A 24,032-nucleotide genomic window follows, 5' to 3' on the forward strand; every position below is an offset into this window, starting at 1 on the left:
AGGCTGTGTCTTTCTTTTTTTTTTTTTTTTTTTTGGTCTGTCTATGTATTTGAATAGCTTTCCATATATGATACTTTTGGGGATATTTGCCTTAAGAAATACAATCAGCTACAGGCAGAATTAATCCTATCTATGGCATAGATTTTAATAATAGATGTTGTTAGATGCATCTGTATACAGAGGAGAAAGCTCGTAAGATTGAAGCCATGGTAGCAGAGAGGTTTTTCACTGTTTCCTCAGATGCCCAAAGCCAAAGTTACACAGGCCACAACCTGGGAAATATATATTTTGTGTGAAAATAGACAATTACAAGTTGGACCCACATGACTTAAATGATTGAAATTAATCATCTTAATTGAATCAGTTCCTTACTGTTAATACTCCATGTGCATTCCAATCCCCCCCAACAAAAGCAACCGGTTCCTATTTTCTTCTGGTGATAATTTTAGTCCTTCCTATTGTTCATTCTCAGATCATTCATACAATATACTTTTTTTTCATTAAACTCTTCTATCTTAAAACCTCGAGTCAAGCATTTAAGTATTTAATAATTCTTCAGCTCTCATGCAAAAAAACATTTTCATTTTTAATAGGTGCATATGTATAGTATGCTCATTTCTCTAAAAAAACTATAGGAAAAACAATGGCTTTGCCTTGAAACAATACCATGAGAGAACAGGATAAAAACATCAGTCTGTTCTTTACCTGCCACCTTGTATTATGCAAAAGCTCAGTTCCTTTCAGAGGAGGGAAATGAGGAGGAAGAGTTCTCCTTCACTAGTGCTTAAGCTCCCCATGGAACTTTCTGGAAATTTTGTGCAGGCTGTGGATCTGGTGCAATCATGTCTCAGTAGGAGGCTCCACCAACCAGGAGCTCCTTTACCATTTTGTGCACCTGTTGTGAATAATGTCCACAATGTATACAGCCTCTGCCTTACTGAGTAGAGGTAGTTCCCATGTGTCACTAGCAATCACATAAGGACAGATTTCAGGAAGAATAAAAAAAACCCAAGTCCTCAGTCTTGCCAAGAGTGTGTGAGTTCTCCAGTTATCAGGAATGCCGCCGCTCCCAATAAGCCAGCCTCTGCTGTCTCCCATACCCTTCAATAATACAACTTACAACAAAAAGCTTACAAACAAATAATCTTGTAAGTCCAAGGACAGAACTAGCAAAAATAGAATATTTCATTCCTTTCTCAAGCTGCTTACGTAAATTTCTAAGCCTAGGTTGCTGACAGAATTATCTCATGGTTCCATGTTTGCTTTGGGCAAGTTTTGCTTTCTGATTTCCTTCTTTTTTCTTTTTCAAAGATTTGATGTTACACTAAGCTATCTTTCTGCATCAATGAGGAAAAAATAAAACGGATACTCAAAAACGTAAAAAAAAAAAAGCTATATAACCCAATTTCTGAAGCAGTGAACTAAAAACAAATGATACATACAAAACTAAAAGAAAGCACCCTCACTTCTAAAACAGACTGTTCTGTAACCATGGTAATAGGTAGCCACAAGAACAAGTATTAAACATGCTTCATCAGTATTTAGTTCTATCTCGCCTTAGAACCACAGAACTGGTTTGAAGCCTCTTTAACCAACAAGCCATTGACAACTTGCCTCATTTAACTCATTGGTTGTCTATAAGGCAACCAATCAGTAACCAAAGTCTCAAACGTCAGCCAACGAGGAATGGACCCACTCCGGTAACAGTGCCTCTGTTCGCCAAACAAAAGTCTCAGAGAAGCCAGAGTCTGTCGCTGTTTTCCCATCACCACCACCTCTGAACGTTCCCCAACCTCTGAATTTAATACCTCCCCAGAAACACTCTATGTGAGTTCAGTTTCGTTTCTTGCTTTGCTGAGAAAAATCTGTGCCTGACTAGCTAGCATGGCTCTCCCTCTCATTAGGCAGTAAGTTTAGCACTTTTTGTTTGTTTGTTTCAGATATCTAAGGGTAGTCTCATCCTTTGATACATAGATGCTGTTTCAGGCCTTAGTAGATACTGAATACAGTATTTCCCACATAAAAAAATAATTTCACTAACATTCTTCTAATACTGCTGCATCTTTCACACCAGTACTAGGTATGACATGACATCATTTTCCATAAGGATCCTTTTCACTTTGAAAGCTTTGAAAGCAAAACTACTTCATAAAGCAATTTAGGAGAAGATACACAGTTAAATAAATATGCATCAAATACAAATGAAAGTATAGACTGCATAAAAAGTACAGGTACCTCTGAAATGTTCTAATATTTCTTGAAGCTTACTGAAAACTAAAAACAGAATAAAGAATGTAATATATACAGGTTTTGAAGGACTTGAAAAATCTAAATTATTTCATCTTATGCCTGTTCCTAACTCCTTACACAAAAATAAATTACAGATGCATTAAACACTTAAATATGAACTGAAAAACTTTTAGAACTAAATACAGAGGGTTTTAAATTACATCAGATTAGGAAAAGACCTCTTTTTTATTAACTTTTGTAACATTTTATTTATTATTGAGAGGCAGAGAGAAAGTATGAGCAAGGGAGGGGCAAAGAGAGGGGGAGACACAGAACCTGAAGCAGACTCCAGGCTCTGAGCTGTCAGCACAGAGCCTGAGGCGGGGCTTGACCTCACAAACCATGTGATCATGACCTGAGCCGAAGATGGACACTTAACCAACTGAGCCACCCAGGTGCCCCAGGAAAGAATTTTTAAGTTGAATACATAAATATGATGATTAATAAATTTTGCTACATCAAAATATTTTAAAATTTTCACAAAGACCCTGAAAAAACACTGTTAAAAGACAAGCTAGACACTGGAGAAAGGAATCTGCAAAAAATATACAAACTACAAAGACGACTATACAAAAGATAGAGAAAATTACAAAATCAGTAAGAAAAAAGACACAAAGAGACAATACATACAAGAAAGACAACTCACAGAGAAGAAAAATATAAGAAATTTTTGAAAAAAGTGTTGGGCAGGAAAATGCAAGTTGTACAATTACTTCTGAGGGCCACTTGGACAGACCCAGAAACATTAAAAATGTACAGAGCTTATGATTTGGCAATTCAATTTCTCTGTATGAACCCCATATATATTCTTTTTTTTTAATGTTTTATTTTTGAGACAGAGAGAAACAGAGCATGAGAGGGGGAGGGGCAGAGAGAGAGGGAGACACAGAATCCAAAGCAGGCTCCAGGCTCCAAGCTGTCAGCACAGAGCCCAACATGGGGCTTGAACCCACGAACGTGAGATCATGACCTGAGCCAGAGTCGGAGGTGTAACTGACTGAGCCACCCAGGTGTCCTGAACACTATATAAATTCTTAGGCTCACCTAGGAGACGCCTGCTAGATTGACCACTATATACTACATAATAGCAAGTTGTTAGATAAAACCTAATTGTACATCAATCTGCCTTATTTATAAAATGGAATACTATGCAGTAATTAAACCAAATTAATAAAATGTGAATATATCAACAAGTCTCCCAAATACTATGCTGAATGAAAAACTTCAAACTGTAAAATAATATGTATAATATGTACATACATCTCTTACAGATTTTCAAACAAAAAAGATTGACACCCACTTCAGAATTATTATATAACATATAATAATATAATAATTCTGGATAATGTAGGTAAAAGAATGAATCTTCAATCTTTGTTTCCTAAAGAGGGAATGAAAAATCTGAAGCAAATATAGCAAAATGCTAATATCTGATTAATTTCAGTGATGAGTACATGGATATCCATTATATATAGATCATATTTCTAGGTTTGAAATATTTCATAATTAAGATGAAAATTCTTTAAAACCCAGGAGAGGAATTTATTTCTAAAGTGAAGATATGAGTAATTATAAAAATATAAACCAAAATCTTAGTTTCTGTTTCCTGCCTTAAGTTCTACCAGCTAGCCATCCTTTTAGACACAACAGTAAAAAATAATTCTATTTCTTTCCAGCCACCTTGTCTTATGTAGGTTCTAAAACTGTGGTGATCAAAAAGCAGGCAATTAAGCTGTAAACAGTCAGAAAATCAGCCCCTTGATAATGAAAGTCTGTCTCATCATCCTCCTGTTCTCACAGCACTTTAAAACTCTAATGGTCATATTATAACATCCTGCCTTGTATTGTATTTATATATGCCTATGTCCTCTCCCCCTATAAACATTAGATATCTTGAGAGTAGAAAATTTGCTCTTCAAAGTCCTTACAAAATGTCAGAGATTGCATAGTAAATGACCACCTGCACTCGCTACACTGAATTTGAGGGTTTCACCAGATGCCGATCTCTATTTGACTGTTTGAATAATTTACCATCTTAGAATCTCAATATATCATATTTAATTTTTAAGTATTGGACTTTATAGACTAAGAAATTACCATCTTTAAAGTAAAGTTTTCTATTTCTTCCTCTTACGATGAAGCCTAAGAGAACAGCATAAGCTGCTTCACGTTAAAAACTGAGTGACAGAGGTGGGGCCCCGAGTGGCTCAGTAGGTTGAGTGACCAACTCTTGGCTTCAGCTTAGGTACTGATCCCAGGGGCTGTGGGAGCTAGCCTGGGGCCCCATGCTCACCGCTTGAGATTCATATTCATTCATTCATTCATTCATTCATTCATTCATTCTCTCCCTCTCTCCCTCTCTCTTCCCCCCACCTCCTCAGCATCTCTCCCCAGCTCGCACTTGCTCACTTGGGTTCTCTCTCTAAAATAAAAAAATAAATAAGTGATAGAGGTCAAGTCTTATATTTAGCCAATCATCAATTGAGACATAGCTGTCTTATTAGCCTTTGCCACACTTATCAATTTCACCTAACCAATCAAGAAGCAAACATTTATTCATCGATCCCACCATTCAAAGTCATTACTGTGAACCTGGCTGCCATCTGCCAGGCTCTGGTAGTTTTGAGGAAGAAGATCAGTTTGAAACGGCTCATTCCTTTGTTTTCAGTTATATTCAAAAAGGACAAAAAAAATTCCTAAACTACTTGCTCTGATCAATTTTTGTCCTATCAACTTTCCAACCCTTCGTCTGGTTTATTACTTTAATTTAGACACAACCATGATATATATATATATCATGACTAGGGGTTTGAAATAAATTCCTGACGATCTATTTGGCCTTTATAATTCATGACTTTCTTCTGCTTCCTACTAAGAGAAATAAGAATGGCAAATCATTTCTGAATGCTTTTCTCTTAATATGAAGTTTATAATTCTATCCCATTTTTTCATCTTTTAATGAAAACTGCTTAAATTTGTTTTATTTGTGAATTTTGTTAACATTAGAAACATTGTAAACTGCTTAGGTGCAACTGCCATGCCACTTTGAGAATTCAGTCTGGAATGTCACAGAAAGCAATCATGCAATCCTCTAAATCCAATCAATATGTTAATCGATCAGCTGCCTCCATTAGGATGTGAATGTCCCTCTCTGTTGCAGAGCAGTAACTGGCTGTAACTGGCAGTACCGGAGAAGAACGGCATTTACTGCTCCTCTGAGGTACGTATTCAAAAATAATTAAGATTCATCTGCTTTGCAGAATTCTCTTCTAAGGAGAGTGTATCGAGACACACCATTTTAATGGACAAATACCACTCCCCACCATACTGCCAAGGCTGGCAAAGCGAAAGGAGAGCTGCAAAACGTTCCTGTTTTTTCCATAAAGAAGAAACACTATCCTTTGAATACAAAGGACCAGAGCCAGTATTCCTTGGAGTATTTGCATGCTGAGAATATGCCAGCTCATGTTAAGATTTTCTGGACAGAAAAAAATAATAAAAACTACTGTTTGAATTCAGTCTTTCTTAAAAGCTGATTTGTCTTCTCAGCAAAACAAAAGGAATCCATAGAACAGTGAAAACTTGAAGCTGGCAGATGAATACCTCACTGTTTTTTGGCTTTCAAGTGTATTTTGCTTGCTTGCTTGAGGTAACATTCCAAAGACAATGTTGGTTCTACGTTGTTTAAAAAAAAAAAGTAATTTTATTCCATGATATACTTTAATATTACTTATTACAGAAACACAGATGCACTTTTGGAGTCTAATTTACAAAGAAACATAATAAAACATAATAGCCTCATTTACTAGAAAGCTGTAAAACCTAGTCAACTCTTATGAACATACTATCAAGAACATAAATCAAGACAGAATATTTGTGCTTCTGAAATATTTAATTTACTAAAAACAATCTCTATTAATAACAGGATTGACAAGCATCTGTGAAGTTCCAGGTCTTTCACATATATCAACTTCTAGCTTAACACTTCCGTAAGGCACCCCAGTTCCCAAGAGCACACCCAAGGAGGCAGAGCAGATTTCTGAGCTTCAGTTGCCCCAAGCCCATGTTCTAGCCACCAGCCCTAGAATGCTGCCTCTCTAGGCACAGACGTCAGCCACAGGTGCATGTGTGGATCCGCAGAACCCCACGCTCTGCCCTACCAAGGACACCTGAACCCTGCCGCATTGCACACGCTCCAAGGCAGCCACACTGGCCCCCTTATGGGTCTCAAATTCGCCAAGGCCCCTTCCTCTCCAGCATTACAACTGTGGCTAATATTCAGCTCGGCACCCAGTTCTTTAAAGTGCCACTAATAAACTTTAATGACTGCCCTCATTTATTATGCTTTCTGTGAGAAAGAGGACTTTGTTTGATAATCATTGAAGACTGATTAATTAAATGTACTTGTTTGCAATGTAGATTTAGAACTTTGTTTTTATAAGTCAGAGGCCCTGGGGCAGGATTTTGAGGAGATAGAAAGGCTCTTGTCTGCAATCCCACATCTAAATTAGCACCTTGAAGTGATGGGGAAAGGAAGGAGGGGAAAGGAGGGGAGCAAGAGAGAGAGGCATGAGGTTATCGTCACAGGCCAGAAAGTGACAAAACTAAGTGTTAATAAGAGACAAAAATAAAATAAATAAAAGTAAAAATGGAATGAAACAAAAATATAAAGCAGAGAAAGGAAAAGACTCTGAAAAGTGCTCCAGGTTTAAGCCATAAACTCTGGTATCATAACATCATGACTGACTGACAGTTTTTAACCTTAAAACACCATATAGTATTATTCAATTCATCATCTTTAAAAAACATTAAAAAATGAATTTGAAGATTTTACGTTCTTTTTTTAAATTTAAATCCAAGTTAGTTAACAAAGTGTAATAAGGATTTCAGGAGTAGAACTGAGTGATTCATCACTTACATGTGACACCCAGTGCTCATCCCAACAAGGGTCCTCCTTAGTGCCCCTCCCCCATTTAGCCCATTCCCCAACCAACACCCTTCCAGTAACCCTCAGTTTGTTCTTTATATTTAAGAGTCTTTATGGTCTGTCTCCCTCTCTTTTGCCTTATTTTTGCTTCCCCTCCCCTATGTTCACCTGTTTTGCTTCTTAAATTCATTTTAATACTGTCAGCATCTGCTATAAATTCATAAGTCTAAGAACACAACACACATTTTTTTCAATTACCATGTATTTGGAGTATGTACTATATGTCCAGCACTGTGATAGGCATGAGGGGTAAATACAGAAATAACAAAAGATACTGAGAGTTTCATAAATATTTCTAAGGATATAATCATAATGTTATGAATCAACACACTTTTATTAAAAACTTACTAGATGTTAGGCATTCCAGATGTAAAATGAGTGAATGAATATATCTATGATCTGAAGGAATTCAGAAGCTCAAGAGAAAGACAAAATAAACACACCAGAAACCTAAAATTAGAGACTTATTTAAAACACCATGTTACCAAATATTGAATCACCAGATAGGGATTGTAAGTGGTCTAGTAGGAGAGAAACAATTATGGACTGGAAAAGCTTCACAGAGAAAGCAGAACTCTGCTGGAATTAGGGGTAAGACAGGGGTAGGGCGATGCCCCTGGGGAGAGAAAACGTCTACAAATTTAAAATTTTCTTGGAGTTAGAACTCAGTGCAGGAAATAACATATTGAGCTAGCTATGGCTTTTTAGTTAACAGAAATCCAATTTGCTGAGGCAAGAATGAGAATTTATCAACTCATTCAAGGAAAGGCTGTAAAAGCAAAACATGAGGGTAACCATTATCTGGCTGGATCTTGGGAATGACGGAAGCCAGTAACCCCATCTCTGGATTAGGTTATAGAGAGGCTTCTCCCTTTCCACACCCAGGCTACTGGCTCTGTCCACACAGTAGCATGAAGGCTGATAACTCTCAGGTTTACAGGTTAACATTTTCACCACCAAACATGGGTGGATGAGGGCAGCAAAGGAAAGGGGAAGTAAGGTACCAGACATTGCATATATGACTGCTTAGAAGGTACATGTACCACAGCTGACCTAGATTGGTGGGAAAGGACCAAAGAACAAATTAAATTGGAAGCCTAGCCGAACATCTCATTTTGGAGAGTCACCTAATGGACTAAAATGCTCCCTTTGTACAAAGCACGGTCTTAACCACAACCTGGTATACATGTAATATACATAAGTAATATAAATAAAATGTTATTTGCATAAATATAACAAACCAATCAAAGTGTAACCTTAAGAACTGGCCACATAAAATCTATAAGGTTCTTTATTCATTTGAAGCTCTATCCATTCCTCATTAATTTTTATACAGTTCACTAAAAAGTTGTTAATTATTTTACCATTTCAAAAGAATTATTACTTGCCCCCAGAGTTAACTAGCTGCGTTAACTAGATGCATGCCGAAGCTTTCAGGGATGAAAAGTCAGGATGCACAGGCTAAGTGTCAACTGGTTCTACAACTTTGAGTCTGTGCGTGTGTGTATGTGCGTGTGCGTTTGTAGAAACATAGGTCGTAATAGAGATAAAACAAATAGGACAAAATTTTGACAACTGTCGCATCCTGGTGAAGGATATATGGATAATTATATTTTTTTCAGTTTTTCAGCATATTTCAAAATATTCATTACAAAAAGTTGGAGGGAAGCAGAAGCCTGACAGAAGACTTCAAATTTTAATGACAATATAATGAAAGCTTAAGAAAAGGAAGCAATGTTGCTGGAAGATGCATGCAGTCAGGGTATATGGTCTGAGTTAGAGGAAGAAAAAATAGGGAAACCTAATAGATTATTGTAACCGACCAAACAAATGGAGTTGGGGCTCAGAGAGAGAAATTGGCTGTAAAAATAAAACAGAAGGAATGGACCCTGAAGACATGGTGATGGATACTCAAAAGGACTCACTGAGTGACCAGTGACGGTAAGAGAGGGAGAAGACAGAACCAATGGTGATTCCAGGTTCTCCAGGTCAGACAGAGAAAGGACTGAAGTAGATAAAATGCGCAGGAGGGCAGATCTGCTGGGTTAAGACAATGTCTTCCATTAAACAGGTTTACATATTGCCTCTTCCATGTAAACACAGTTCACATTTTGAGTGCTGGGGTATGAGGTACGGTCTCCTCCTTAGTCTCCGAAAGCCGTCAAAGAAAACACACCACACCAGTACCCTGAGAAACAAACACGCGGGGGCTAGAGCCCAAGGGAGAGCAGCCCCGCAGGCGGCCCCTATGCTCTCCGGGGGGCCACCTGCTCCGGTGGCTCGATTCCCCTCCCCCGGAGACTCCTAAGACTTCGGGAGTTTAAAAGAATTCAAAAACGCATGATAGAAAGATTTAAGTGGTAAAAGCAAACTTCAATTATATCCACAAAAAATATATCAGAGAATACTCTGAAAGTAAACGTCATCCCCTTTCTCTCGCTTTGGTAATTTTCAGCTAAATGGCCTCTTGCTAGGAGTACGTCTCTAGATTAACCTTCATGGAGAAAAACATCATGAATACATAAAATCCTAAAGTTTTATAAACTTTCTGATTTAGCAAAAAACCAGGTAACTGCTTTGTGCAATTACCTTTCCCAATTCAGATGGTCAACCACAATCATTAACAAAATATATTTTAAATCACTTCTTTTTTCTGGTGGGATGTGGATATGAAATTTAGGGTCGCTGAAGGGGAAGAGAAGAGAAGCCAAGTTGTTTTCATGAGAGATTTGGGAAACGGCCACCAGGATGGTGCAGATGAGAAAGAAAGAGGTAGGAAACATCAAGGCACAACAGGTCTGTGCTGTGTTCAGGGTCAGGACTGACATATTAAGAAAACAGCACAGGAGAGCCTGGGTAGCTCAGCAGGTTAAATGTCCAACTTCCGCTCAGGTGATGATCTCGCCATCTGTGGGTTCGAGTCTCCATGTTGGGCTCCCCACTCTCAGCGAGGGGCCCGCTTCACGTCCTGTCTCCTTCTCTCTGTCCCCTCCCCCACTCACTCTCTCACTCCCAAAAATAAACAAATATTAAAAAAAGTATAAAAAGAAAACAGCACAGTTTGGTCAAGGTGGTGACATCCCAACTATTTTAATGGCAAAATATTTCAATGTAAAGGCAAAAAGTACTAATTGTTAGGTCACAGCAGATCTACACTGAAGGAAGTGAGTTTATGTTTGAATTCTGGATTCAATTCCTTTAAGAGAAGAGTGTGTACCGGGTGGCACAGTCGGTTAAGCATCCGACTTGGGTTCAGGTCATGATCTCATGGTTAGTGAATTCGAGCCCCGTTTCAGGCTCTGTGCTGACAGCTCAGAACCCGGAGCCTGCAACAGACTCTCTCTCTCTCTGCCTCTCCCCCACTTGGGCTCTGTCTCTCAAAAATAAATAAACATAAAAAAAAAGAGGGGGGGCACCTGGCTGGCTCAGTCGGTTGAGGAGCGTTGGACTTCAGCTCAGGTCACGATCTCAAGGCTCAGGAGTTCGAGCCTCACTTCAGGCTCTGTGCCGACAGTGCAGAGTCTGGAGCCTGCTTCAAATTCTGTGTCTCCCTCTCTCTCTGCCTCTCCCCTGCTCACACTCTTTCTCAAAAAAAAAAAAAAATTTAAAAAAATTTTTAAAAAGAGAGAGAAGAGTGTGTATCATCAGTCTGGTGTCTTTAAGAAATGTAGGTACTGTGGAAGAAACTACATTATTTTGTTTTTCTTTTCTAAAAGTCTCAAAACAATGAACCATAAAAGAAATAAAATTTCAGATTTTCTAGAGAATACCAAAGATAAAAAGGAATTGATTATATTGTTATATTACTACATATTACATTGTTATATTATATTGTTATCACAGAAAGAAATGGGAAAATTCTAAATCAAAAATAAGAAAATACTTTCCTTCTTCTGCTCTTTTACATCACTTTGAAACTCACCTTAAGTTCCAATAATTTGGAAACAGGCCAAATGATTTCCCCCAAACCTGTGTCTCCACAGTATCCTATCCACTCCTGCACCATAGCTCTTACTCTGTTACCATTTATAATCTCTTTATCTATGTCCCCATTGGGTGTACTCTGTAAACAGTGGTGATGAAGTGCCTGGCAAACAGTAGACACTCAGTGAGTTTTGTTTAAAAAAAGAAAAAATAAAAAAAGATGAATAAAATCACTGTAGGAATCTTGTATATTATCTGTGGCTTCATATATAAACCACCATGTGTTATATTGAATTCAAGTAAATACATCCCTCTTCCCATGTAATTTTTTCAAACCAGGCATACTCTTGATCCAAACATATATACTTTGGCCACTTCATTCCGAAAGTCCTTCAGCCTTTTCTCTGTAAGATATACTTTTTCTATATACACTCTCTAGAAAAGCCAACCCAAGCATGGGAATGAAAGAAGGTATTCAATGAAATATTTCTCTATATGGAGTCATTCACTTACTCAATAAATATTTATACAGGAACACAACCCCAACCAAAATAATTATTGCACCTGGCCTCATCTGGCTTCTAATCTAGAGAAAACAAATACGAAATATGGACTGGGTGCCTAGCTACAAATCAATTACATTCCTTGAACAAGTAGGAGGTGCCTATGAGAGCACGTATCAGAGAAACCCAGCTCAGTGTGAAAAGCCAAAGAAAACCTGCTTAAAAGAAGTAGCATTTAAGCCAGTATCTGAAGTTTGAATGCAATAACCCAGGTGAATTGTGTGTATGTGTGTGTGTGAAAGGCTGTGAGGTACAAAACCTGTCACACTCAAGGCACAGAGAACTGGAACATAGCAACGCAGAGAAAATGGAGAACAGACTGGAATGGCACATCATGCAAAGCCTTGTAGGTCAGGTTGAGACCTTTAACTTGGTTTTCAATGTTATGGGATGCTTGGTCAGATCATTACTCAAAAATAAAATAATCAGGGGCACATGGGTGGCTCAGTTGGTTAAGTGTTGTACTCTTGATTTGGGCTCAGGTCATGATCTCACATGTCATGGCATCGAGCCCAGCTTCAGGCTCTGTGGTGAGCGTGGAGCCTGCTGAAGTCTGTCTCTCATGCTCTACCCCTCCCTCGTTCGCAAGTGCTTGCTCACTCTCACATGAGTGCTTTGAAAAAAATAAAAATAAATTAAATAACGACTATTGTGGCGGAGGAGATTATCTCCATCATTGCTCTGGGAAATGCGGATTTTCAAGCACGGAGAACAGACCAAAGGAAGCCATTTCTATGCTAACCTGAACCAGAGTATACAAATAACCTCAGCCAGAGCAGGGGCACTCAAGGTGGAGAAAAATTAACAGGGGAGGAATACCTCTGTTAGATGGTACTCCTAGATGAAGGGGAAGATGGAGCAAATGGCAAGCTTCCCTTTCCTTCATAGGCCAGTGAGGCACTTCGCTGGTTCTCAGTAACAAGGAATGGATGGAAGTTTGAAGAAGGTGGTCAGAAGGTAAAAGCTTCCAGTTATAAGACACATAAGTTCTGAGGATTATAGTTAATGGGTTTGGAAGATTTTTAAAAATATCTTACTCATTTTTGAGAGAGTAGTGAGAGACAGAGTGTGAGTGAGGGAGGGGCAGGGAGAGAGGGAGACACAGAATCTGAAACAGGCTCCAGGCTCTGAGCTGTCAGCACAGAGCCTGACATGGGGCCCGTACCCGCAAACCATGAGATCGTGACCAACTGACTGAGCCACCCAGGTGCTCCTGAGGATTACAGTTAAAGAGAACAAAACAATAAAGGAGATTTTTCTGGAAGCTGTGGTGAAAAATCAAGAGTCCAGTTTTAGGTATGTTTAAGCTGAAAAACCTATGATATATCCACATAAAGATGTCAAAATAATTGGTGGATATATTCAGGAGGGAGCTCTATGAAGTCTTAGCATACAGATGGTATTTAAAGCATCTTAAGTGGATGAGATCACCTCATGAGACGCAAGAGTGGGAAGAGAGTCAGAGAATGTTAAATGAAAAAATAAACTACTTTTTGCAGTTTTTATGTTTTAGAATATAAAGATATTGTAACTGCCTATATATTACTGTTTCAAACATTTGCTGGCTGCAATAGTAATACTTAAGCATAACTTTCCCAAAAAATGACATAATTTATTGTATAACAAACCATTCAAAGGTATAGACCTGAGATTATATTATTGATAAGAAATACTGAGGGGTACCTGGGGCAGAGAGGGTCGGGGGACTCATCTGGTTAAGTGTCTGACTTTGGCTCAGGTCATGATCTCGTGATTTGTGAGTTTAAGCCCCGCATCAGGCCCTGTGCTGACAGCTCAGAGCCTGGAGCTTGCTTCAGATTCTGTGTCTCCTTCTCTCTCTCTGCCCCTCCCCTGCTTGTGCTGTCTCTCAAAAATAACAAAAAAAAAAACCCTTTAAAACTTTAAGAAATACCGAGGGGGAAGAAAGAGGAGTATATGAGGCCAACAGAGTTTCTTCTGCCTTTGATAGATCTCTGTCTTTAAGCTGCTAGATCCACGATGGGCCCCACACACAGTCTCTACGTAGAGTTCCAGACCATGAGCCAGTCCTTACACGCATGAAGCACAATGGTCACAGTAAGACTCGGATTCATCCTTTTTCTACCTCCATGTCTGTGCCCCATGCTGTTCTCTGAAGCTGCAACTTTCCAAGTCACAACACGTGCTATTGTTTATCTTTGGAACATCAGAATGTGTTGAAATACAAATTTCTCCATTTAGATTTACAAATGAAAGAAAAATTCTGCAATACAAAGTTATTCCTCAAAACAAAGAAAACTCTTCACTGTGCCATTCATCTTCATAGCATCTAACTCTTCCAATGTAATCAGTTATTAGTGAAACCAGGAAAGGCATGAATTAAGAAAGTGAGTAGAAAAATATGGGTTTCAGTGAGTTTAGAAACAATATTAATTTTTCAAAGCCCAGAACAGCACTGGTAATGAAAACAGCAAGTTCCATTGCTGGCAGATTTAAATCGCTGTAAGCTGAAATTACTATTTTGACCCCAAAACTGTTTAAAGACAAAATATTAATGCATGTTTCAGTGGGTGAGGAGTCTTAGGTTTTTATAAATGCTTTCTTGGGGAATTAATAACAATCAGTGTACATCCTCATCTGCTAAAACTGACTGAGCTTTATAATCAGACCTGGAGGGATTTACAAAATCATCAGAGGTCTTATTAAGATTATTAACTTAATCTCAGTGACCCTATCTTTCAGTGGAAGAGCCAAGAGCCAAGATGCAGAGAGTTTCTGGGGTGATTGCCCAAGAATTCTGAACAGAGGGTATTTTCAGTATAAGGTATCCTACCAGTTCATTAATTGTATAATGAAACCTGAATATACAACAATTCAAAGTCATGTGATATACCAAAAGCTATTTGTTGCATATTGGTAGCCATTCTAAAAATGAAATGAAAAAACCAAAGAATGAAAGAATTGACCAAGGCACATGCATCCTAAGCAACCAGTTCTTTTAAGAGTTAGAGCCTTTGGTAGGATTAGTTATGCTGCAGTCACACTTACTAATTTTACCCATCACATGTGCATAATAACAGAGAAACTCCACATGTCAAGAACATACAAAACTGTTATTTGAGTCTGAATGTTACCTTTGTTCTTTTCCTGAGTCCACATACAAAGGCCTAATTACCCATGGCAGGTTTTCTTAACATTTCTGGGGTCAAGGATTCCTTTGAAAATCTTACAGATCCTCTAAACACTAGATAATTGGAGACTACATAATTAATTTCAGGCTGTTCATGAACACCCTACACCCTTCCACTGGCTGCCTAGAATCTCTATCTTATAAAGGACAGTGAGTCCCTTATACATACAGGAAGAAAAAACATTCACAACTTGAGTGCTTTTCACTCCCATGAAATTGCTTACTTGACCGACCTCCTCTCCCACTCCAGTGAGTTCTTTTACTTCTGACTTCTCTTCAGCCTCAGCCTCCAGGCTTCAATTCCTACATTTTCACATCCCACACCTACCAAGCTTTGTTATTCACAAGACTTCTTCCCTACTGGAAATACTATGATTCACAAGCAATTTTAAGTTACACATCTTTTCGATTCTTCTCATTCACAAACTAGAATCGGCTGATAGAGAAAGTTTAGATTATAAAAAGGCTCACTCCACTTAGTCATATTTACTATGAAGAAAATCATCAAATCATTAACAATCAGTTTTTATCAGACTTAGTATCTGCCAGGGGGTACCACAACATCTCTTACGTTGTGAATATGTTCCAGTTCATGTCATATAGTTTTCAAACGCTGCCAGGGCAAAGCACTTAGAGGAAGGTCATTTCTACCACTCTAGTTCTAAAAGCATAGGATTTCAAGAAGACTTATAATCTACAGAGTGAAATTTTTCAAATTTTTAATTATATTTTAATCAATATTAGACACTACTCCATTATAAACATTATTGGAAGATCAGATTAGTTGTTTCATAGTTACTATCAAATATTTTTCTTGTATATAATTATGAATGAAAGTTAAACTCTGAATTAGGAAGTATTAAGCCACAGCTTTTCTGCTGAAAGTTCAGAATCTAATAGCAGAAATATAAACTGAACTTTAGGAAGTACTTGTTTTATGAAGAGAAGTTATCTGTCTTTAAATGTAAATATTTGGGGGGGCACCTGGGTGGCTCAGTCAGATAAGCGTCTGACTTTGGCTCAGGCCACGATCTCATGGCATGAGTTGGAGCCCCACATCAGGCTCTGTGCTGACAGCTCAGAGCCTGCAACCTGCTTCAGATTCTGTGTCTCCCTCTCTCTCTGCTCCTTCCCCACTCATGCTCTGTCTCTCTCTCTCTCTCTCTCATAAATAAACAAAAAAAATTAGAAAAAAATGTAAATACTTGGAATATACTAATTCATTTAATATAAATAAGTAGATAGACTTTCTTAACTTAAGGTATGTAAATTTAATTGAATATCATCTGTGTTTCATGACACAGTCTCATCACTGATCCATGCATAGTTAATTTTACTTAGTGAAATGTTTTAAAAAATACTACTATACCCATACTCTGGAGGCATTTCCCTCCTTTTATAGAAAGAGTGGTTTCATTTTTACAATAAATTCATTTTACAATTCTTCTAGTTGTAAAATGTAATTGTAATTCATTAAAAAAAATTTTTTTTACGTTTATTTATTTTTGAGACACAGAGACACAGTGTGAAGAGGGGAGGGGCAGAGAGAGAGAGGGAGACACAGAATCCGAAGCAGGCTCCAGGCTCTGAGCTGTCAGCACAGAGCCTGTCACGGGGCTCGAGCCCACAACCATGAGATCATGACCTGAGCCGAAGCTGGCGCTTAACCGACTGAGCCACCCAGGTACCCCCTGTAATTCATTTTAAATTCTTGCTGGACCTTTGGTAATCTTGCCTCAGTCGCCTAGACATTTATAAACAAACTCTACTCATAAAAATATGCAGCATGTTTAAAGTTTTGAAGAAACATAATCCACTTAACTATATAGAGTCATATTTTGACAACTTAATTTCTACCCTTTCCAAAAACATGAGAGCAAGCAAGGGTGGGATGGGTCACAAAATCCAGTAAGTCACAAACCCCAAGACACTTCTATTCAACTCCAGGTTCTAGTTAACCTATTAGGAAATCATCCAGCTATCCATGCTGTTTCTATTTCTGTTATAATAAAAGAGAAGAGAAGGTAGGTGGGAATAAAACTATGGATGCTGGCTTTATTTTAGTTTAGAAAGGCCAAAGGATATAGAATTATGCAATAACCGTTGAGTACTTTACCCCAAAGCCATGGTCCTCAAACCATTAGCTCTAGTTTGAGGCAGGACATTTCTACCAACTTCCAAGAAACTGGTCCCCTAAAACCCAACTAGCATTTAGGTCCGTAGATCTGACTTGGTATTGGCTTAGCTATATAAGTGTTCTACATTTCAGCAGAGCTAACAAGTGAATTAAAACTACATAGCTTTTAAATAATTCTCTACTGAACAGAAACAAAAGTGGACTAAGTACAATAACTGATAATGCGAATGAATGTTTAATTTTCAACAATTCAGAAAATAATTATGACATAAAAACCTACTTCAGAAAAAAAAGCACACTAAATGGAAATTGAAATCTCACTCACCTATAAATGAAATCCATTCTAAATCTTAATTTCTGTGTAAGACGTAGAGCCTTAACATGGAGATCTTAACAGGCATTATCAATTGAAGGTTTCAGAGAAGTGGAATATGGTATCAAGACATGTTACAGTCTGGGTTCACTAGGTCACAGAGGCAGATCTGACATGTTAGTAATGATGAAAAACGAGTACCACTTCCTTGACCCACTCTACCCTACATGAAATGAAATACCCTATTCAGAGTCACACATTTCAGGCCCAAGTGATGTGGCCTTTATACTCACAAGCATCATCGGCAAGCATTTAATTTTTTTTTTTACATTTATTTATTTTTGAGAGACAGGGAGAGAGTGAACAAGGGAGGGGAAGAGAGAGAAAGAGCCACAGAATGTGAAGCAGACTCCAGGCTCTGAGCTAGCGGTCAGCACAGAGCCGGACGCGGGGCTAGAAACTACGAACTGCGAGATCATGATGTGAACCCGACTGAGCCACCCAGGCGCCCCATCAGCGAGTACTTAAGAATACTGTCTGGTCCCGATGACACAGTCATAAGATAAATTCAAAAGGCACAGAATCTGGCATGTTTTAGACATATGGATTGTGCATACACAAAAGGCCAATTAAAGAAAGAGACATCGCCAAACAATCTTTAGAGCAAACAGAAGCCGTTTCTTAAGCTTATGATGTATTGCATTATACACATAGCTTTCAAAGTTTTAGAATTTTCCAGGTATCTACTATAAAGTATACATACTTTTAACAATAGCAGATAGAAAATATTGTATCCATTTACAAGCTAAGGGAATTTGGACAAAAGGAAATTAAGGCACATTACACTAAGCCAAGTGAATGAATGACAATACTGTAGCTAACCTAGTTAGAACATTGAAAGAGAATTGAGTTCAATATTTATATACTTAGCTGTGGAGGCGTGTGAGGGGGAGGGAGTTTCGTTTCAGAAAAATATTTGGTAGTTTTTGTTCAGGGACATTAAGAACATTACAAAACCACCACTAAAACAAACTGGACTCAAATCCAACACAATGGCATGTGTTTTTCAACCAGTAATCAACACAAAGAAATAGCACCCTCTGGTTACAAAAATCATGGAAAGAAATCATAATTACCCCATCTGGGAATACGGCCTTTAAAGCATGAGTACTTTATTATTTTTTTTAATGTTTTTTAATGTTTTTATTTATTTTTGAGAGACAGCGCGAACACGGGAGGGTCAGAGAGAGAGGGAGATACAGAATCTGAAGCAGGCTCCAGGCTCTGAGCTAGCTGTTAGCACAGAGCCCGACATGGGGCTTGAACCCAAGAACCGTGAGATCATGACCTGAGTCGAAGCCGGACGCTTAACCGACTAAGTCCAAAAAGCATGAGTATTTTAGATAGAACAGTCAATTTCTAATCCCATTTCTCCTGATTTTTAAATTCACTGAAACAGAAAAAAGTAAATAAATATATGCTTTCACAGACAGACTTCCATCAGGTTTGTTTAAATCAGTAAGTTTTAAGTCAAGTTATCTAAATGTAATAGAAAATATATAGTAATAGTCTATATCAAAGTTCATAATTTTTAAATTGATTGCTATTAAGTGAGGGGGTGCCTGGGTGACTCAGTAAAGTGTCTGATTTGGCTCAGGTCATGATCTCACAGTTCATAAGTTCGAGCCCGGTGTCAGGCTCTGTGCTGACAGCTGAGAGCCTGGAGCCTGCTTCGGAGTCTGGGTCTCCCTCTCTCTCTGCCCCTCCCCTACTCACTCTCTCTCTCTTAAAAATAAACAAATGTTAAGAAAATGTTAAGTGTGGTGTGTTCCAGTAATTCCACTCCTAGGCATTTACACAAGTGATATGAAGATATACTCACACAGAGATTTGTCCAAGAATGTAGCAGCTTCATTTACAATGGCTAAAACTGGAAATAAACCAAATAGCCATCAATAGAATGGAGCAATAAATGAAAGTGGAGTAATTCATACTATAGAATATGGCTCAGCAGTAAAAAGAAATAAGCTATTGAACGTGCATCCAACGGATGAAACCGATGGAAATTAGAGTGAGCTAAAGAAGCCAGACACAAAGAGTACCTGATATATGATTGTTTTATGAAGCTCTAGAAAATGTAGAATTAATCTATAAAAATAATTAGAACAGTAGTTGTCTTGGGTGCCTAGATGGCGCAGTTGGTTAACTGTCCAACTCTTGGTTTTGGCTCAGGTTATGATCACCTTGTTCATGGATTTGAGCCCCATGTCAGGCTCTGTGCTGGCAGTGTGGAACCTGCTTGGAATTCTCTCTCTTTCCCTCTCTCTCTGCCCCTCCCCCAGTCATGCTCTCTCCCTAAATAAATAAGCAAACAAAAAGAGAACAGTAGTTGTCTCTGGATAAGGACCAGGGCTTGCCTGGGAAGTAGGCAGGAGGGAACTTTTTATGGTGATATAAAGGTTCCATATCTTCACAGGAGTGATGATGGTTACATGAGCCTATCCATATGTGAAAAATACAAACTCATATAGTTAAGGTACGTACATTTCAATGTATGTACATCCCCCCCCCCCCAAAAAAAAAAGAATCCTATACAGTAGAAATGGGTGGAGGTGTGGGTGAAACAATAACAGCGGAATCCAATCACTGTTAAAGCTGGGTGACAGGTATGGGCTTTTTTTTTTAATGCTGTTCTGTTTTCTTTCTATATATTTAACATTTTCCAAAATTAAAAAGGCTACAATATTATATCAGTGAAATATACAATCAAAAATTTTATACCATGAATATATATCTCTCAAGAAGATTTTTCTGTGTGCAGAAGACATTTATAAAAATTCATGGAGGTGCCCTGTGTCTGTGCTTCATGTGGAGAATTTGAAACGGAGCTCATTATTTCCTCCAGCTCCCCTCGCCCCCGCCCCCAGCATGCCTCCCGTCTAATGGGCCATCAGAGTGAATATGATATGGCTTCTCAGCTACCACCAGCCCCCAAATTAATTCGCCCCTGGTCTCTCAAATATTTATTTCTAACAAATACTGGTGCAGATGGAGAAATTCGAGCTGCTGCATACACTGGAGAAAACAATGGATCTGACAGATCTCAACCTCAATCTCTATTCTCACTACTCTCTGAAGATGGTGTTTTATAAGTTAATGAGAAAATGAAAATTCAGGGGTTTTTTTTTTTTTACATCCTGATTATTTCAAACTCTAATTCAACGTCTTTAACCCTACTTTATAATTTCTCAGGAATACAAAGAAGCATAAATTTTCAGGATAATAAAAAAACATCCAGAGAATACTAATCAAAGCCAATGCTCAATTTCTCTACTATGGGCTGACAAAGCTCAGTCATATACCAGTCACAGACTATGCTTGATTAGTTTTCTAAATTTTGCCTGTGACAAGTCCTATAGTTTTTCACATAACATGTCCAAAGAATCAGAAGCATTGAACAGAGGCAAAGAATAAACTCAAGCTCAATCACAGCTATATAAAGGTATATTAATACCCTCCTAGGTCATAAGAGGATTGTAAGTGTGCTTGGGTACAGAATCTTGACAAGACATAATAAGAGGATTCAAGTATTAGTTTCAATCAGTTCTCTGTGCTCAGAATAAGATACATATCAAAATTAGCTAAAACCAAAGATCTACATTACATAACCTTTATTTACAAATATTTCTAACATTCCTTTATTTTTTACATATCCACTGCTAAATTCCATTGAAGAATTTCACAAGATAATTAAATAGCAAACACTCAAAAGATCCTTGATGCCAGCATTTTTGTTTATTCATTCATTCAATAAATTTATCTGTGCTGATGTGTAACAGATGCTCTTCTAGGTACTAGAAACATGTATAAAAATTTAATAGTGAACAAAACAAAGTTGATGCCCTCACAGAGCTTATGTTCTAGTAAGAGGAAGCAAGCCTATAAGGGTTGAAGGTAGCAAGTGCACGAGAAGAATCAATACAGAAGGGCATGCAGATTACTATTTAATAAAGCTGGTTAGGAAAGGCTTCTTTGTTACAGTGCTGTGGAGCAAACCTGAGGAATGTGAAGTTCCAGAATTCTGGGCAGAGAAAATGGCAAGTGCAAAGGCCCCATCCCAGAGTGGCACCTGGAAAACGAAGAAATGGAGAGCCCCTGTGGCTACAGCGCGGTGAGATAGGAGGGGGAGGGGCACTAAGAGGCTCTAAGCCTTCCTAAGCCATTTCCAGGGTCTGGGCATCTAGAGGGAAAGAGAGGGGAAGCCACTGGAGGACTGGGAGCAGAAACAGTCCCATTTAATGTTTTTAAAAGATCAGTAGCTGTGAGAGGAGAACAGGCAGTAGTAGAACAAAGGTTGAAACAAGAAGACCTGTTCGATCTGGAGATCACAACACGCTGAAAGGAATATTTTAACTCATTTGCTTTTTGGTAGTATTTTGTTATACAGCTCCTCAATATTCCAGTAACTAAAACTGCAACATCAACTGGATTGCTCTGTTGTATGACCCTGGCTTTGGGGAGTTAGCTTTCTAGGGAAAAGCAAAAGTCCTAAGAGGTGAGTTTTCAGGCTCTCATTTGATCTACTATATAGTGATTCTTCTATTTTGATAGACCTAACAATAGGTAAGTAAGACAAACTACTGCTTTCCCAAATACCTTTTCAAAAATACTTTCACAAATATCAGGAAAATAAATAATTTGCAGCTACACACAAAAGTTCTCATATTATTGCAGTTTTTCATAACCTTCATCACATCATATATTATAGTAGTCAAAACCTTTAATCTTCCTGAAATATATAATTTCAATAAATATATTGAAATAAAATACATTTCAAACCACAGAGTCCATCAACAGTTTCTCAGAATTCTGTTTCGTAGTTAGTTTGTGAAATCCCTCTCATCAAGAAGACAGGCTCTCAACTGCGCTTCTACGTCTAATTTCCGTTAAGTTTAGCAAATTGCACCTTTAACAGCCTCGCCCAAAGCATGTTGGTAGCACTTCCAGTTACATAAAGCTAGGTAGGAAGCCCATCACACACTGTGCACCTTTCAGGGCTTCTAGCCACGCTTGAGTGTTATTAATTGGTTTAAGAGGGTGTGAGAAACACATGCTTCCCTGCACACTTTGGTGATTTCATCCTATGCTCCCAGCACTCTGATAAATTAAATCATCCTGTCTGTCATGAATCGCAGCTGGTGTGCCTGAGTATTGCTCTTTGATGATGAGCAAGCAGTACAAAATAAGATGCTGAGTCCACTCTTCAAAATCTCATTTCCAGCATTTCGTATGTTACCAAGCAGGATTTTAAAAACAAAAACAAATGTCAAAATATAATTCCCCTTGGTTTTGTAGGAACCTAGGCCCACTTGCCAAGAATATCGATAGCTTTTTTCTAACTAGCAGGCGGCATCTATGGCAGGGAAGAGCTCTGGGGTGGGGGTGGGTAGAGGTTATTAAAATGGATAATCCAGCTTTCTGTTTACCCATCGAGCTTTAATGGGGGAAAACGAGCCAGGAACTGAGGGATTGTTACAGCCACCCATACTACAGTGTATTTCCTCACCCTCACTGAATAGCGTCAAGAATCTGCCTCATTAAGTTCCACTAACAAGTGAGGAGATTCCCCTGCTGTACTCACATCACTACAGACTTTATCCTCTCTGTCCACCTCCCCTTAACCCTTCTCCTTCAACTACAAAGTCCTATTCCATTTTGTTTTATTTCATCCTGTTATATTGAAGGCATTCCTGCGAACTGACTTAAATCCTTCCTGGGATAAGAAGAGACAGAAATAATAAAATAAATCAAGATTTCTTCCTCCAGATCTAAATTTAAAATGCCAGGCGGGGCGAGATGATGAAAAGCCGTGTGGGTGTCTATTGCAAGGTTTTCCAGGCTCTAGGAAAGAAAAGAATAAAGGACAGAATGCTAAAGGGATTTGGGGAGTGTGTGTGTGTGTGTGTGTGTGTGTGTGTGTGTGTGTGTGTTTACAGTAATTCCCAGAGCAAAGGGAAGAATTCTCTTTGGGAGAAGGAAAAGGAAAAAAAAAATCAATCGAGGCAGTTGTTCACCCCTACCCCCTCCCGCCCCCTCCCCACCTTACTGCAGTGCTCCGCGCTTCCCAGAAAGCTCAGCACCCCAAAGGGCAGCTTCCCGAAACCAGAGCACAGCCCGCGTCCTGGACAGGCAGTCTGGGGAGATCGAGGAGACGGCGATGGGTAGGGACAAGCGACTGGAAGTGAGCTGGCTAAGGAAGAAGCGAGGAGGCCAGCCACGCCAGCTGAGATCCCCCGCGGTGACGGAACGGCAGGGCCGGGCCGCCGGGACCTACCTGGAACCGTGAGGGTGGAGGATGCCGCCGGCACCTCTGGCCTCTCCTCCTCAGCCTCCTCCCGCTGCCTCTGCTGCTGCTGCTGCTGGATGAGGCTGAGGTCGGATCGGCTGAGCTCGGCTCGAGCGGCCGCGGGGACCAGCCGCGCCTTCAGCAGCACCGCGGCCAGGCCGAGCAGCAGGGTACAAGGGACGCGCCGGCTGAGCCTCGCCATGGCCGAGAGCCAGAGGGCAGCGGCGGCATATTGCGGGGCTCCCGGCGGCGACGGACGCCAGGGCTGCGGGCTCCGGCAGCGCCCGCTCGCTCGCGCCCGCTC

At 39.1% G+C, this 24,032-nt stretch overlaps 1 protein-coding gene across 1 annotated transcript in view; it reads right to left on the bottom strand.

Moving 5' to 3' along the window:
• Positions 1–24,013, bottom strand: part of FAM171B (family with sequence similarity 171 member B) — a 68,407-nt gene extending 44,394 nt beyond the window's left edge. Inside the window, exon 1 of the mRNA XM_029934278.1 lies at positions 23,717–24,013. Within this exon, the coding sequence (XP_029790138.1) occupies positions 23,717–23,930 (214 nt within the window). The 5' untranslated portion in view covers positions 23,931–24,013. The remainder of the gene's footprint in view (positions 1–23,716) is intronic.
• Positions 24,014–24,032: the final 19 nt, after the last annotated feature.

The sequence above is a fragment of the Suricata suricatta genome, chromosome 3, assembly GCF_006229205.1.
Source record: "Suricata suricatta isolate VVHF042 chromosome 3, meerkat_22Aug2017_6uvM2_HiC, whole genome shotgun sequence".
NCBI lineage: Eukaryota > Metazoa > Chordata > Mammalia > Carnivora > Herpestidae > Suricata > Suricata suricatta.